Source organism: Astyanax mexicanus, chromosome 12 (genome assembly GCF_023375975.1).
Source record: "Astyanax mexicanus isolate ESR-SI-001 chromosome 12, AstMex3_surface, whole genome shotgun sequence".
NCBI classification, from domain to species: domain Eukaryota; kingdom Metazoa; phylum Chordata; class Actinopteri; order Characiformes; family Acestrorhamphidae; genus Astyanax; species Astyanax mexicanus.
In genome coordinates, this window is record NC_064419.1 from 43,066,731 (window position 1) to 43,080,424 (window position 13,694).

General features: G+C 36.2%; 2 protein-coding genes across 2 annotated transcripts in view; both read left to right on the forward strand.

Moving 5' to 3' along the window:
- Window positions 1–710: 710 nt before the first annotated feature.
- LOC125806045 (polymeric immunoglobulin receptor-like) lies at window positions 711–9,185 on the forward strand. The gene is made up of 7 exons (XM_049485523.1): window positions 711–823; window positions 1,810–2,148; window positions 3,624–3,953; window positions 5,952–6,278; window positions 6,498–6,587; window positions 7,874–7,943; window positions 8,141–9,185. Exons 1-6 carry the CDS (start codon window positions 787–789, stop codon window positions 7,903–7,905), a joined length of 1,155 nt encoding a protein of 384 aa, XP_049341480.1. The 5' UTR covers window positions 711–786; the 3' UTR covers window positions 7,906–7,943; window positions 8,141–9,185.
- A 2,924-nt stretch (window positions 9,186–12,109) lies between these two features.
- The window catches only part of LOC111192751 (uncharacterized), a 73,029-nt gene continuing 71,444 nt past the window's right edge, over window positions 12,110–13,694 (forward strand). The window contains exon 1 of the mRNA XM_049485870.1: window positions 12,110–12,387. Within this exon, the coding sequence (XP_049341827.1) occupies window positions 12,342–12,387 (46 nt within the window). The 5' untranslated portion in view covers window positions 12,110–12,341. The remainder of the gene's footprint in view (window positions 12,388–13,694) is intronic.

The following is a 13,694-nucleotide window of genomic DNA, read 5'->3' on the forward strand; positions in this document are numbered from 1 at the left end:
TGAGAGGTAATCTTATTATTTTGAGTCATTGTATTATAGTAATAATAATAATACATTTTGTTTATATATCACTGTTTACAATTCTCAAGGACACTCTATAAACAAAGCAAAACATGTAAAAGGCACAAAGTAAAAAATATTAGTAAAACCAATATTACGAAATACAGTCATTTAATTGTACAAAAAAGTAAGAATCTAGAAAGATTTGAGATGTTATCTCATTGTTTTAAGATGCTATTACATTGTTTTGATATACTTAATCATTATTCTGAGATGTTATCTCAATGTTTTGTTATACACAGTCATTATTTCAAAATGTTCTTTAAATATTTTGAGATAATAAGTCATTATTTTCACAAAATAGATTTTTTCATACAAGCACAATACACTCCAAACACAATATACTTGTCACAAATAAGAAGCTAACTTCAGCCTTGTCCTATAACGTGGACATTACAACACAGTCACGTCAGTCAGTGTTATTCTAAACTATTAAGAGCACATTTTATTAGACTTTTTAATCTAAAATAAACAAACAAAAGCAGGTTGTAAACAGTAAAGCTGTGCTGTGTGTTGCTGGTCTGCTGCAATATTAATACCCATTAATGGGGTTTCCTTCCTCATCCTCTTGTTCCTGTATAAGCGTCTACACTTTTCTACTGTGAGAAAACAGAAGTGAATAGAGCTGACATCTTATAGAGAGACGGAGACACAGAGAGAGATAGACTGTATATTTTTTTATTGTTTTGTATTTTATCATATGGATTATCGGATGTGAACAGAAAAATGATTTCACTTCTGAGGATTATACCACTTTTCCAAGGTAAATTGATTTAATTTTTTTTCAGTGATCATTCTAGTGTTTTTGTCATGATTAGTCATGATAATGGTGCATTGTCCTGATTTTTTATTTTGTCCTGCCACTACCTCCCCCTCATTAGACTCTCTTTATTTTGATGTATTTACTGATTTACTGAGTTGTTTTCCAGTGAGATATAGTCTGATAATATATATATATATATATATATATATATAGATAGATAGATATATCAGTTTATATGGACGGTTTTCTTGGCGATGATTATTAGCACTATAAAGAGTATTCTATTATTTTCTGTTGTCATATTGGTTATTGATAATTTCTTACCAGAACTGGTTAACTGTTATTATGATTATATGATTATACCACAGTTATCACCATGTATCATTAGATTTTACTTAATATTCCTCATATTGACTGCATACTTTGCTTTAGGAGGTAAAGCTCAAGCTGTCCACCCTGTCACAGTAAAATATCATCATAATTAAATTCATTTAAAAAAAACACGAAATGTATCTTTCAATCACAACAAGGTCGCCATGAACAAATCAACACATTTGCAGCTCTAGCTCGACCACGTTTCAGTCAAATCCCAATTGTTCATCCTGTTACTGTCCACCCTATCGTGCAGCTTGCCATAACAGGGCGGACAGATGCATGCAAGTGAAAATAAAAAGTGATTAAGCTTAGAAATATGATTTCTGTGTAGGCTGAAGTCTTATAAATATGATAAATGGTCATGATGTATGGTTTTTGTATTGTACTGTAAGTACCGCCATTGTTGCTATCTTATGTATGTACATGGTGGAGTTTTACTTTATACTCAGTCAGAGTGCCATTATCGTACAATACTGGCACTCCTAGAATGTCTCTCAGCCAATCACATTGCAGGATTGGAACTAACTGTGGTATAATGCATGTTTAGGCTCGTCTAAAGGAACACATTAAAACATTAAAGTATAATATTTGTATTTGTTTCTTTTTTCTAGTTCTTACCCATGTGGCAACAAAGGACAAACCAAAGGACACATATGTTGGTATAGAGGGAAGCACTCTGGAGATTAACTGTGAATATGCTGATGGATACCAAGACTACATCAAGTATTTCTGTCGTAATCTGTGTAAATATGATGATATTTTAATTAAATCTGAAAGCTCTAATACCGTCGTCTCAGAAGGAAGATACACTGGGCTGGATAATGTGTCCCAACAGAAGTTCACTGTCACCATCAGAAACCTTGTGTTGGAAGACTCTGGAGAATATTACTGCGGAGTGGAGAGATCAGGCTGGGATTTACAGGATAAAGTGAAGCTGTTCATCAGTGGAGGTGAGTATGAGCCTAAACCTGCTGGCATGGTGGTTAATGATTTGTTTGTGTGTGTTGTGCTGGTATGGGTGGATCAGACACAGCAGTGCTGCTGGAGTTTTTAAACACCTCAGTGTTACTGCTGTAAATGAGATTAATTCTGTATGTCTTAAGTCTTATAAATATTATAATCAAAGAATGAAAAACTATGTTTAAACATTTTAATGGCCACAGGGCACAGTATTCTAAAAAATATCTCTTCATCCTACAAAAAATACTTAATGTTAGTAGTACACAACTGGCAAGATCCCATTATATATGTTAGAAGCTTAGAAGTGCATTTCTACATTGTGTCAATTGTCAACACAATTGGTTGTCGCAATGTAAACATGTTTGCTGGGTTGGGATATCCTATGAATTTCCATGCTTAGTGCATGGATCTTCAGACAAGCACCCAAACAGATTGAAGTATTATGTATTAAATAATCTTCTAAAGGAACCAAAGAAGGTTAAATATATACAGGATAAAAAAAATACTTAAGACTGTATATGTAACAGATTTGAAGTTTTGAAACTGGTCTACTGAATAGACCTTTTTGGTTATGCCATATGTCTACTACGCCTAGGAAAATATACTTTGACATTCTAGGGCTGGGGTCGGCAATTAAGATATTTTTCTAGCCATTACAAAAAAAAGCAGAATGGGATGATGTGCTACAGACTAGTAGCTCTCCAGCCCAGAGGGTTGTTGAACCCAGTTTCAGGACAGTTGATCTCAAAGCAGGTAAACCCAAGAAGAAAGGAAAAAATAACTAAATAAACACACTGCTCCTCACACGGGATCGAACCCGTATTGTCAGGGTCATGGTCCAATGCAGTACCGCTGCCCTGGCTAATGAATTGGGACACGGCTGGGAAAAAACCCAGGGGTCGATTAGGGAGAGGTGCCCATAGAAATCCTGATTTTTTTTTTCACTCACGTTCCTTGTGTACTGGCATGGATAGGGGCCCACTGATATTGAGAGTGTACAGAGCCCAGAATTTGCTGCTACACCCTTGCCTATGCATACCCTGCACGTAGCCCAGGACACTACACTGTAGCCTTTGCCGTAGCCCAACACACACTTGCTCAGAAATGTAACTATGCAACACAGAAAGCAGCAGCTGTGATTGGTCCCTGAGCCACCACATATTCTGGCCTTCGTGGTTTAAACTGCAGGGTGATGCAAAGTCGTGGATGCAGAAAAATGCAGAACTATAAACGTGCTCCACTGTGTAAGGCACTCACGCTAACCATGTTGTAGGCAACAAATTGACTTAATGCAGAACTATAAACCAGCCTTTAGGTTTTTTTTAGTTTCCCTGATCTCCGGACACAAGGACAACATGGAAACTCCACCCAGATAGGGACTTGAACCCAAGACCCCAGCACTGGGAGGCGTGCCACCCAAACATAACAGTAATCTCTGTAATATAATTTATATCTCTGTTTCTAGTGTCGACCTATGTAGCAGGAAGTAAGAGATCAAAGGACACATATGCTGGAACAAAAGGAAGCACTCTGGAGATTTACTGTGATTATCCTGAGGGGTACCAAGATTACGTCAAGTATTTCTGCCGTGATCCGTGTGCAGATGACGATATTTTGATTAAATCAGACAACTCTATCTCCAAAAGAAGATACACTCTGCTGGACAATGTGTCCAATCGAAACTTTATCATTACCATCAAAAACCTCATAGTGGAAGACTTTGGTGTTTATCACTGTGGAGTGGAGAAATCAGGCACGGATATACTGACTGAGGTGAAGCTGTTCATCAGTGGAGGTGAGCTCTTTTTTATAACCTTCTCCTACTGTAGGCATTGATTACTGCAACACATTGCTACAGTCCTCTCCAAAAGTATTGAAACAGTTAGGTCAATCCCATTTTTTCTGCAATAGACTGAAAACATTTGGGTTTCACATTAAAAGTTAAATATGAGACAAAAGATCAATTTTTTAACGTTAATTTTCATTTATTCAAATAGGATTTAATACACTGTTCAGAAAATAGCACCTAAACCCACCCATTTTATGTGTGAGAAAAAGTCTTAGAACATGTTACTCTCATGTGCGCTTTGTTGCCCAGATGTGTCCTAAAACATTGATTATTCAAACAATAAACAGTGCTGAATGTCTATGCTTAGTTTCAGATTTGGGTTTTGCCTGTGCAATCAGAGCTTTTGTACTAATATTGTCCATAGCCAGAACAATCATTTAAAATGTCTTGAAGGAGAAAGTCATCACTGGTGTATTTAGTAACAGGTGATGAACAGGTAGACCAAAGAAAACCACATCAGTTGAGGACAGAAACATTGTGAGTGCTGTAAAGAAAGACATTAAAACACCTGTAAGTAGCATCAGCAACAGTTTACAGAAGACTTCATTAAAAAACGTACAGAGGCTTTAACAGGTAGATGCAGTAATAGCACTAGACATGATAGGCCAGTCTGGAACTGGGTCTATTAATGTAAAGAAAGACTGATTGGCAATGACCCAAATGACCTAAAACACAGTGGCAAAACTACAATGGAGTTCAATAGGGGCAAAAAGTTAAACATTTTAGACTGGACTAGTCAATCTCCAGAGTTAAAACACATAAAGCAGCAATTTGACCTGCTAAAAAGGAGTAACCCTACCCTTAAGTAACACAAAACTGAAAGAGGCTGCAGTGAAAGCCTGTAAAAGCATCACAAAGGAATATGGCTTGATGCAGTTATTGCAAACAAAAGATTGGAAACTAACTTACTCTTATTCACTTTAATCTATTTTAAATGTATTTGTTCCAATACTTCCAATAATGCTCACAAGAAAAATGGGTGGGTTCAGATAAAAGGTGCTATCTTTTGAACTGTGTATTAAATCCAGATGTAAATACTTGGTAATAAAAGCTGAAATCTTGATCTTTGGTCTCATATTTGTCACTTTAAACCAACCACAAATGTTTCAGTCTACAGCAAAAATAAAGGAATTGTTCTCACTGTTCCAATACTCTTGGAGCTACCTACAAACACACTAAAAAAAGTAAGTACAGATTTGAACTTAAAAGAGCCCAAAACTTGCCGCTGGGGCTGTACCTTATATAGAGGTACAAAAAAGTACCTTTTAGCGAAAGTCCTTTTTTGTACCCATGGTTTTTGTGCCAATAAAAATGATACAGATTATAAACATTATCATCAACTGAATATGGCTCAAAAACTTGATGATCCAAAATAGTCTGGCTTTCAAATAAAAGAATGTGCAATTAAAATATATATAGTTTATTAGTGCAGTGATACAGAATACTGAATGTACCCTTTGGCTGCAGGTTAAATGGTACAAATGTGTACTTATAGCTGTTAGAAATGACTTTGTACTTCAGAGGGAACAAATCTGACCCTGTAAAGACCAATATTGTACCTTTAAGTACAAAAAAAGTACTCATATCATACCTCTGTTTTTTTAGAGTGTATCTACCTATCTATCTACCTACATGACCATGTTTTCATCAAAAGCCAATATTCACTAAAATTGTTCACATTGTTGTTTATCTTGGGCAAATGCATGTAAGGGAAATCTGATTTCTGTGTAGTCTGCTGTCTTATAAATATAGTAGTAAGTGAAAAAGATGAAAGTTTTAAATGCCAAAAGGCCTATTTATTCTTTATTCAGACTTTGCTAAATGTTAATTAAACATAAAAAAAACATTATGACACATTTTACTCTGTTTTACCTGCAACTTTAAACCGTGGAATAAAATAATAAAATATTGAAAATAAATGCAATGTGTTCTCTTTTTTTGTAGTGAATATGAACAACAAACTGGACGACAGTTATCTTGGTGTAGAGGGAGGCCCTTTGAAGATTTACTGTGAATATGCTGATGGATACCAAGATTACATCAAGTATTTCTGTCGTGATCCGTGTAAAAACGATGATATTTTAATTAAATCTGAAAGCTCTAATACTCTCGTCTCAAAAGGAAGATACACTGGGCTGGATAATGTGTCCCAACAGAAGTTCACTGTCACCATCAGTAACCTCATATTGGAAGACTCTGGAGATTATAACTGCGGAGTGGAGAGAACAGGCATGGATTTACAGAATAAAGTGAAGCTGTTCATCAGTGGAAGTGAGTATGAGCCTAAACACACGGGCATGGTGGAGGTTTGTTAGTGTGTGTTTTATGCTGGTATGAGTGGAGTGTCAGACAGAGTTGATCTTAATGATTAAAATTAAAATTTAAATGCAAATATTATTTTACAATGATGCTCTGTTATAATGTCACTAACAGTTGGCTGGGGAATATTTCGTAGTGAAGAAATGTTAACATTTTACATTTTACCCACAGATCCTTTTCACTTCCACACGACCACACATCCCCCAGCATCCACTAAACAGAGCAGAACAACATCCAGCACATCTGCTCCCCGAACATCAGGTACAGTGTTTAATTCTCCCTTAATTTAGATTTAGAGGAAACTGATCGGTTCGTTCACACTTGTTCATTCTGTTTATTGTTGATGTAAAAGTGTGCATAGCTGCCAATAGGACTTCTAAGCAACCACTGCCATGCAGATCTTTACTAAACCTCAAGAGGAGATGCATGTGAGATTACTGATCTCTTAATCTCAGGAGACATTTATCTCATTTGAGCAACAGGTAACTTATGCTATAGTGTTCTTTGTCTTTCCTTCTGATCTCACTGTTGTCTAGGACAAACTACAGAGATTTATAATAAAAAATAATTGTAATATAATAACTAAAAAGTTTTAAAAAGTCTTACATTTAGTTTCCCCTTATCTTCAGGGAACCTGTTAAAAGTAAGCAGCAAAATAGTTGTAAGATGATAGTGTTCTAGTGAGAAGATAGTAGGAAGATAGTGTGCTATGAACATTGTGTTTTATATTCTGATTGGTTGCTTCCTTTATTTAGAACTTTTTCAGTTCATGTCCACACGCTTACCAACATCCACCATTCAGAGCAGCATCAGAACACACATCATCCAGCCCATCTGAACCAAAGTTCACAAAGCCGAATCTGGGGACCCTGGGCTTCTCAAAAAGCATTATTTTCATTTTCTGAGAGCTTGTTCATATCTCACTTAACCTTAGGTAGTTCTCAGCGTGTTCTGTGGGTTAGCTCTGTTTTTCACAGCTTCATTTCCCCACTTCCTAAACCAATAAGTGTCAAACCAGCAACCATGTGATTTACACTTATTAAGACACAAGACCTAAGTTAGAATGCACTTTAAAGAGGTGGCACTTGATGTCATTTTATGCAGATTTTTAGTCAAAAGGATAAACTGATGGAATCTAATGAAAGGTTTAAAAGAATGCATTTATTGAGTACATACAGTGACAGTCAAAATGTTAGACATCCAGGGGCGCCAAGTGGTCCAGTGGTCTAAAGCGCTGCCACTATGAGCACTCAGAGGGAGCAAAATTGGCCCTGCTCCCTCTGGGTGGGTAGATGGTGCTTTATAATCTAACAAAAAAAAAAAAAAAAAAAAAATCCAAATTCTCCATACAGCCAACACTGATAATAATAATAAAGTATGCAGAGAAACAGATACAGAACTACAGTCTGTAATTATTATAGAACTACAAATTGTCAAATCCGTGATCAGTGGCATTGTTTGGATGGATCTTGTGTGTAAAAACAAGGAGGTGGTCATAATTTTATGCTTTATCAGGGTATAAAGCTCATGTTTTCTTTACTTTGTAGAAACATCATCTCTATTCTGTGTTCGAGTGTGATGTAAAATCACTAAAAGCAGCTTCTTCAAAGAGTTCAGGTAAATCATTCTTAAGTACTATTCAGATTTAGATTTATTAAATCAGTCTATCTGTATAGATGTATTGCTGTCATATATATTTCTGCAGAGACATTTTCGAATATATTTATAATAAATAAATGACACCATTTGTATATGTAGGCCTAATTTATTCATTTCTTTTCTCTCCTCTCCTTTCTGGTTCATGATTGCTTAAGGTTCATATTTTGCCGGCTGCAGGAATCACAAACCTGACTGTTTGGTTACTGTCAGCAACTAGTGGGAGGCGCCCCCTTGAGGGGGATTCTGATAACAGTGTTTTTTTTATTTTTCCTGCATTGACGTCACAGAATTTAAAGCTGGACACACAGTTTTTTAGTACATTTAATTCATAACCTGTCATTGTGTGGGGGCTCCATACCAGTCCAGCTCGGGGCCCTAGGCAATTGAATAGTTTGCTTGCCTTGCAATGAGCCTGCCTATAAAGACTTTGCCCACCACTGCCTTGCATGTTATAGTGCTACATACAGATACCTGACACAAGCTGCCTATTCCCAAACCATACATCACCAGTTATTATAATTATATATTACAGCTCTGGAAAAAAAGAGACCAGTTAATGATTATGTTTTTTTTCTTGATTTTACCTAATTGAAAACCTCTAGAATAGAATCAAGAGGGAGATGGATGATCACAAGCCATCAAACCAAACTGAACTACTTAAATTTTTGAGTGGTATAAAGTCATCCAAAAGCAGTGTGTAAGACTGGTGGAGGAGAACATGCCATGATGCATGAAAACTGTGATTAAAAAACAGGGTTATTCCACCAAATATTGATTTTTGTACTCTTAAAACTTTATGAATAGTTTCTGTTTTCTTTGCATTATTTGAGGTCTAAAAGCTCTGCATATTTTTTGTTATTTCAGTCATTTCTCATTTTCTTCGAATAAATGATCTAAATGACATTTTTATTTGGAAGTGTGGGGAAAAATGTTATGTCTTTAGTTTCTAGTTCAACAATGTTCATTTTACGCAAATAATGTCTATAATTAGCAAAATCAGAGAAAATGATTCAGAAACTGAAGTGGTCTCTTAATTTTTTTCCAGAGCTGTATATAAGCCTGTTAACACAGTTTAATCTGTAATAAGTGGCTGCTGTGAGAATAGTGGAGTGTGTTTACTGTCTGATTTATGTATATAAATATATAATCTTTCTTTGAGAATTATTGTTTTAAAGATTTCAATAAATTTTGGTGCAATTATTTCTGCTGCAGGTGTGGAGACTATCCGCTTCTAGTGCCTTGTGTGGGGTTGCGTGATTGGTTCATTTTGTAATGTAAAGCTTCCACTAATATCATTACTTCTTTTTCCATCAGTATATCCTTATGAAGCACACTGTGATAGGACTAGAGTGAGGGTACTGTAAAATGACCTTCTCAGAACAAGGATTTTTTCTGTTAAAATGGAATGCAGTGTTAGCTTCATATATTTGCTCTACAGTACCAGTCATAAGTTTGGACACACCTTCTAATTCAGTGTTTTTCTATGTTGTGTCTTGATATTATCGATATGACCATTAAGGGACATATTTGGAATTACATAGTAAAAAATAAAAAAAGAGTTTGTCCTCCACAATCCCCTGATTTAAACCTGCTAAAGTAAGATGGTGATTTGAGGTGATTTAATGATGAGGATGAAGGATGAGCTGGAGCTTCACAGTGTGAAGGAAAAGCTGCAACTATTGTTCAGCACCTCCAGGAACTCCTTTAAGATGCTGAGAAAACTATTCCAGGTGACTCTCCCTCATGAAGACACTGAGATTAAAATCTGAGAGTCTGCAGATCTGTCCTCAAAGATAAAGTAAATGTGATACTTAGAAGAATCTAAAGTATAAAACATGTTCTAGTTTGTTTAACACTTTTTATTTACAGAATAATTCTGCATGAGTTTCTGTATAGCTTTAATATAGTCTTCAATATTAAATTTACAATGTAAAAAAAAATCATTCTTCTTGAATGAGAAGAGGTGTGTCCAAACTTTTGACTGGTATTAAGGGTTGCCACCTTTCAGAATTTAAAATAAGGGACGCCAACTACCGCTCCTCAAGATTTATTTTGTGCTGGTGTTAATCAAAAAAGCAGTTAGTCAAACTTAAAGCTTGAAATGCTTTATTAGCATTTCAACACTTTCTCTTATAAAGTGCAGTTAATTAAATATTAATTAAAATATGTTTATGTGCAACAACAAACGTTTAAAATATAAATAAATACATTGAGAACATATCTTTTTTCATGTGCATAACTATATGGACACTCTTTGAGCCATGGGGTAACTTTTACTTAAATTGAACAGTATTTGCTGGTGCCTTTCTTATGACTTGAATGTCATCCAAACAGTTAAACCCCACTTATTATAATATTTTATGTAATGAATACTGGACACTGTATTCCTTAAAAATATAAACATTTTTACATAGGAGATCGGAATTTTTTTTTTTCAGATTTAAAATGTTAATATTTGTAAGGAATACAGTGTCCAGTGATTTCCCAAGACATTGTAGATCAACAAATCAAAATAAATAAGTATATATTAAATTCTATATTCTATATAAATTCTATATATATTAGAATATTATATTAGATTTGTTGATTTGTTCTTTAAATTGCCATTTTATATTTATTTTATATTTATATTGGCTTATATTACTGTATACATGATCATTCTTTCAACAAAACTGAACATACTAAACAAATAATTAGACCACAATAGTCTACTAAAATAAGCTCTGCCCCATGCACTGACATCTGGCAAAAGCACAACCGCTTTTGAGTACAGGGAGGAGTAGTGCAGACTTAAAAAGGCACGGGGGGCTTTAGAGCAGCGCCGCTGTGTGTGGGGAGGTCGGGGGCTGTGTGTGGGGGGGTGGAATCTGTAGGTGTTTGCTGCAGCAGCACACAGAGGAGATCAGCGGAGCAAAGGGAAGAGGGGTTTAGACTTGATCTGTGTGTGACAGACGTGTGTTTTGGGCATTTATGGAAATACAGAACACATCGCATTTAGCACCATTTAGATCAGGGGTGTCCAAACTACGGCCCGCGGGCCATTTGCGGCCCGTTTCCTTTTTTGGAGCGGCCCGCGAGGTATTTTAGAAATAGAATGAAAGTTGGCCCGCTGTTAAGCAGGATTTTATAATGTGAGATTCAAAGTTTGAACGCTAGGAGTCAGAAACGGGCCATTTCTAGCGCAGAACAACGGGGCAAAGAGTCTAAAAGTGGAGAGGGTGCGCATTTCTAGCGCAGAAAAACAGGCCAAAGAGTCTAAAAGCCGAGAGGGTGCGCATTTCTAGCGCAGGAAAACTGGGCAAAGAGTCTAAAAGCGGAGAGAGTGCACATTTCTAGCGCAGAAAAACGGGGCAAAGAGTCTAAAAGCGGAGAGAGTGCACATTTCTAGCGCAGAAAAACGGGGCAAAGAGTCTAAAAGCGGAGAGAGTGCACATTTCTAGCGCAGAAAAACTGGGCAAAGAGTCTAAAAGCGGAGAGAGTGCACATTTCTAGCACAGAAAAACTGGGCAAAGAGTCTAAAAGCGGAGAGAGTGCACATTTCTAGCACAGAAAAACTGGGCAAAGAGTCTAAAAGCGGAGAGAGTGCACATTTCTAGCACAGAAAAACTGGGCAAAGAGTCTAAAAGCGGAGAGAGTGCGCATTTAATAGTTTAATATTAAGATACATCATTAAATGAAACATCAATTTGAAAATTCTTAGTTTACACAACACTGTCAAAGATAAAGATAGTTAGTCAAGTAAAATGGTGTGTAAATGAAATAATCAGGAAAAAAGTACTATTTAAAGTGGTATATTTCATTATTTGTTTTATTACAGAGTGTGGCCCGTGACTTCAAATATATTTCTCCTTCTGGCCCCCAACAAAAAAAGTTTGGACACCCCTGATTTAGATGCCAAATAAGGGACGATTCTGTATTTTAAGGGATGGGTGGCAACCCTACTGGTACTGTACATTGTAAAACTCTGAGAACAAGTATTGAGTCCTTTACCAGACAGATTTATACAATATATAATACACTGTGTGTTTAAATAAAAGGGTTGTTGTGTACAGTGTATGATATATATTATCGTGTTTGATGTAAAGATATTTGTATACTAATAGCAATAATACTAAATGCAATAATGATATAAGTGTAAAACCTGTTATTTTTTAACAATGAAGGCAGCAGAGTCCTTGATGTGAAACTACCTTCACTTCCTCCTCTCCACTCTTTGGAACTAGCAGGAAATAAAGTCAGCTCAGAAAAGAGACGCACGTTTAGAATCAGATAACATATAGACATTTATCAAGTTAATGCTGAGTTCTTGTCTAGTGTGTATTTGAGTCAGTTTCTCAGGAAGAGCTTCAGTGCTGCATGAGGAGAATGGAGACACTTGTGAGGATTCTGGCACTGCTCCAAGGTAAATTCATTACGTGTGTTTGTTTTCAAAAAATTAGTTAACACTAGTCATCATGTAATATTTACTGAAATGTTATCTGTGAATTAGCTGTCAGTAAGTGTAAATTGTAAATTTAAGTTGAATTTAAAAATCCACTTCATAAAAATAGTCTTTCCAACTTTCAAAGTTGTATTTTTTTACAGTGTACTAATGACCAAGTTTAATAGATTAATTAAAGTTTATTAGATTAGATAACGTGTTGATAAGTAATTGTCACACCTTAGCCTGTTTCTTTTCTTTTCTTTCTTTGTCCTTCCTGTTTCTCCAGTCTGTTTGCTTTGTTCCCCATGTGCTCTTAAAGCGCATGGCCCTGTTTTGTTGTTGTCTGTCATCAGTGTTCATGCCTGTGGTCACTTGCTACCCTATTCCCTCTTTATCTGCCCCATGTGTTCTTAGTCACCCAGTGTATATAGAGCCTCTTTATTTAAGTGTTCTTTGGTTATTGCTTTTTGTGGTTTTAGATTTGTGAGAGTTTGTTTTCTCCATGTCTTTTTATGGTTATTGTTCTGTTCCTTATCCAGTCTTCTCTGTTTTGCTTTCTACTCTTCTTAGTCTTTTTAGTTTTGTGTTCTTAGTGTAGTTTCTCAGTTTTGTTTTGGTTTTTTAGTCATTAGAGCTGGGTATTGGTTTAAAATTTTTGATACTGGTACCGATAGGCTACTTTGAATTGATTTCTGAGTTTTGAGTTTTTTCAATATCTTTTTCTAAATTGTAACCAAAAAATACAAAAAACAATAATCATTCTCACACAATGTATTTATTTAACAGCTGACATGAGTAATCTTATTCTCATGCTGTCATATAGAGAGAGACAGTGAGAGAAAGACAGTAAGTTTGCAAGAGACAGAGCAAGTGAGAGAAAGACAGTAAGTTTGCGAGAGACAGAGCAAGTGAGAGAAAGACAGTAAGTTTGCGAGAGACAGAGCAAGTGAGAGAAAGACAGCAAGTTAGCGGGAGACGTGCAAATTATCGAGAGACAGAGTGATTTAGAGAGAGCGAGAGAAAGCACGAGTGAGAGAGAGGGAGAGACAAAGCGAGTGAGAGAGAGGAAGAGACAGAGTGAGAGAGAGTGAGGAAGAGACAGCGCGAGTTAGAGAGAGGGTGAGACAGAGCAAGTGAGAGAGAGGAAGAGACAGCGTGAGTTTGAGAGAGGGTGAGACAGAACAAGTGAGAGAGAGGAAGAGACAGCGTGAGTTAGAGAGAGGAAGAGACAGAGCAAGTGAGAGAGAGGAAAAGACAGCGTGAGTTAGAGAGAGGAAGAGACAGTG

What these genes read in the sequence shown, in the direction of transcription:
- LOC125806045 (XM_049485523.1), top strand. Translation starts at nt 787, where the DNA reads ATGATTTCACTTCTGAGGATTATACCACTTTTCCAAG. An exon ending in GAAGCTGTTCATCAGTGGAG is followed by an intron (nt 2,149 to 3,623) that starts GTGAGTATGAGC and finishes CTCTGTTTCTAG; the next exon opens with TGTCGACCTATGTAGCAGGA. An exon ending in ATCTGCTCCCCGAACATCAG is followed by an intron (nt 6,588 to 7,873) that starts GTACAGTGTTTA and finishes TTTACTTTGTAG; the next exon opens with AAACATCATCTCTATTCTGT.